Raw genomic sequence first — 2,338 nt, forward strand, 5'->3', positions numbered from 1 at the left:
CCCAGCGGGGATGCACGCGAGATGAGACACCTACCGCGCCCCAGGAGCCACGAACTTGCTGGGGGGCAGTTCTCTGGGCCTCAGTTTCCCTCTTCTATGAAGTGAGGGGGAGTAAACTCAAGATTCTTCAGCCTGGACTGTTCTGGGGCTGGGACTTCTGGGTCTCTGGGGGAGGGGGGGTATTTATTGATCAGGGTGTGATTTTTAGGGGCATGGGGGGAAGGGGCCCCCACCTTCTCCCTGCTGTTATTTAATCTCCATTTGTACTGTGTGATTAGGTTGTAATAAAAACTTTTATTTATTTTCTTCCGAACCTCTCCCATTTTGTTGTCAATGAAGGGGGCTGGGTGGTTGAGAATTGGGGACTTCTGGCTCAGCCTTGGTTTCCAGCTTTTTAAAAATATATATTTTTATTGACTTCAGAGAGGAAGGGAGAGGGAGAGAGAGAGAGAAAAAAACGTCAATGATGAGAGAGAAATCATTGATGGGCTGCCTCCTGCACGCCCCACACTGGGGATCGAGCCCAAAACCCGGGCATGTGCCCTTGGCCGGAATCGAACCGGGGACCCTTCAGTCCGAAGGTAGACACTCTACCCACTGAGCCAAACCAGCTAGGACTCCAGCTTTTTAAAAAAATACATTTTTTATTGATTTCAGAGAAGAAGGGAGGAGAGAGATCCATAAACATCAACGATGAGAGAGAATCATTGATCGGCTGCCTCCTGCACGCCCCACACTGGGGAATGAGCCTGCAACCAGTTGAACAGTGACCTCCTGGTTCATAGGTCCATGCTCAACTACTGAGCCACGCTGGCCAGGCCCAGCTGTTTGAAACCAGACAGGAGATAACCTCCTTTCTCGGAGCCTCAGTTCCCTCGAGGAAAACAGGACCATTCACCGTATGTGTCGGGGTTGTTGTGAGCGTGGGATCTCTCAACTCCTCATTCAGATACTTAAGGAGCACCCACTACATGCGGACACTGTTAGGCTCTGTGCGTAGTTTTTCCTGGTCCACTCAGTCTACTCTCTAAGAAGGGCAACTCAGCCCTAGCTGGTTTGGCTCAGTGGGTAGAGCGTCGGCCTGCAGACTGAAGGGTCCCAGGTTCGATTCCGGCCAAGGGCACATGCCCAGGTTGCGGGCTCAATCCCCAGTGTGGGGTGTGCAGGAGGCAGCTGATCAATGATTCTCTCTCAGCATTGATGCTTCTATCTCTCTCTCCCTCTCCCTTCCCCTCTGCAATCAATAAAAAAAAATATTTAAAAAAAGGGCAACTCACACCTTCTCTCCTCAGAACTCCCGCTCCTCCTCTCCCAGCCTCACCTTCTCACTGCGAAAACAGAAGTGACGAGAAAGCCCTCCAAGTCCTCACCCCCATGACCCTCACTCAGCTGCATCTGTGCCCGCATAGGCCACCCTCCCCCTCATCACTGAGGGTGACCTGTATGTGCTCAGTGCCAACCCCTTCCACTTGACATGCTTTCTTTTTAAAAAATATGCCTTTGCCCTAACCAGTTTGGCTCAGTGGATAGACAGTTGGCCTGCAGACTGAAGGGTCCCAGGTTCGATTCCGGTCAAGGGCATGTACCTTGGTTGCCGGCACATCCCCAGTAAGAGATGTGCAGGAGGCAGCTGATCGACGTTTCTCTCCCATCGATGCTTCTAACTCTCTATCCCTCTCCCTTCCTCTCTGTAAAAAATCAATAAAATATATATTTTTAAAAATGTCTTTAATTGATTTTAGAGAGAGAAGGGAGAAACATCAATGGGCTGCTGCCTGCACGCCCCCTACTGGGGATCAAGCCCACAAGCCGGGCATGTGACCGGGTATCGAACCAGCAACCTTTTGGTGCACAGGACGACGCCCCCACCAACGGAGCCACACCGGCCAGGGCCTGACAAGCTTTCTTCACTCGGCTTTCAGAATGCCAGCTGCCTCGCTTTCCACTTCCCTTCTGGGTTCCTCTTAATGTTGCCTCCTGCGTAACAGAGAAACTTATCATCTTCTTGTCCAGCGACACTCATTTCCTCTGTGCACCCGGTCCTATGGCGCTGAAGGCCTCCTGCACGCTCCATGCCTGGAAAAGGGACTCTGGAATTTTTATCTTCAGATCAGCCCTCGCCCCTGAATTCCAGACTCGCCCTCAGATTCTGTTATCCATTCAGTGAACACCAAATAAAATCATCACCTTCCTTGACTCAAAAAGGACCCATGAGCTCACACAGAGGAAAATCCAGACCTTACAGTGGCCCAAGTCCTGCGTGACCTGGTCCTGGTGCTGCCCATGACCTCACCACATACTCATTTCCTACAGCCTTGGGCCAGCTGCACTGGCCTCC

At 51.6% G+C, this 2,338-nt stretch overlaps 1 protein-coding gene across 1 annotated transcript in view; it reads left to right on the forward strand.

Annotated features, from left to right (window-relative positions):
• The window catches only part of LOC102245815 (hyaluronan synthase 1), a gene marked incomplete at its 5' end in the record, with an annotated part of 7,247 nt that extends 5,869 nt beyond the window's left edge, over positions 1 to 1,378 (forward strand). The window contains one exon of the mRNA XM_005866158.1: positions 1,316 to 1,378. Within this exon, the coding sequence (XP_005866220.1) occupies positions 1,316 to 1,378 (63 nt within the window). The remainder of the gene's footprint in view (positions 1 to 1,315) is intronic.
• Between the last annotated feature and the right edge of the window lie 960 nt (positions 1,379 to 2,338).

The sequence above is a fragment of the Myotis brandtii genome, unplaced genomic scaffold, assembly GCF_000412655.1.
Source record: "Myotis brandtii unplaced genomic scaffold, ASM41265v1 scaffold2239, whole genome shotgun sequence".
Lineage (NCBI taxonomy): Eukaryota > Metazoa > Chordata > Mammalia > Chiroptera > Vespertilionidae > Myotis > Myotis brandtii.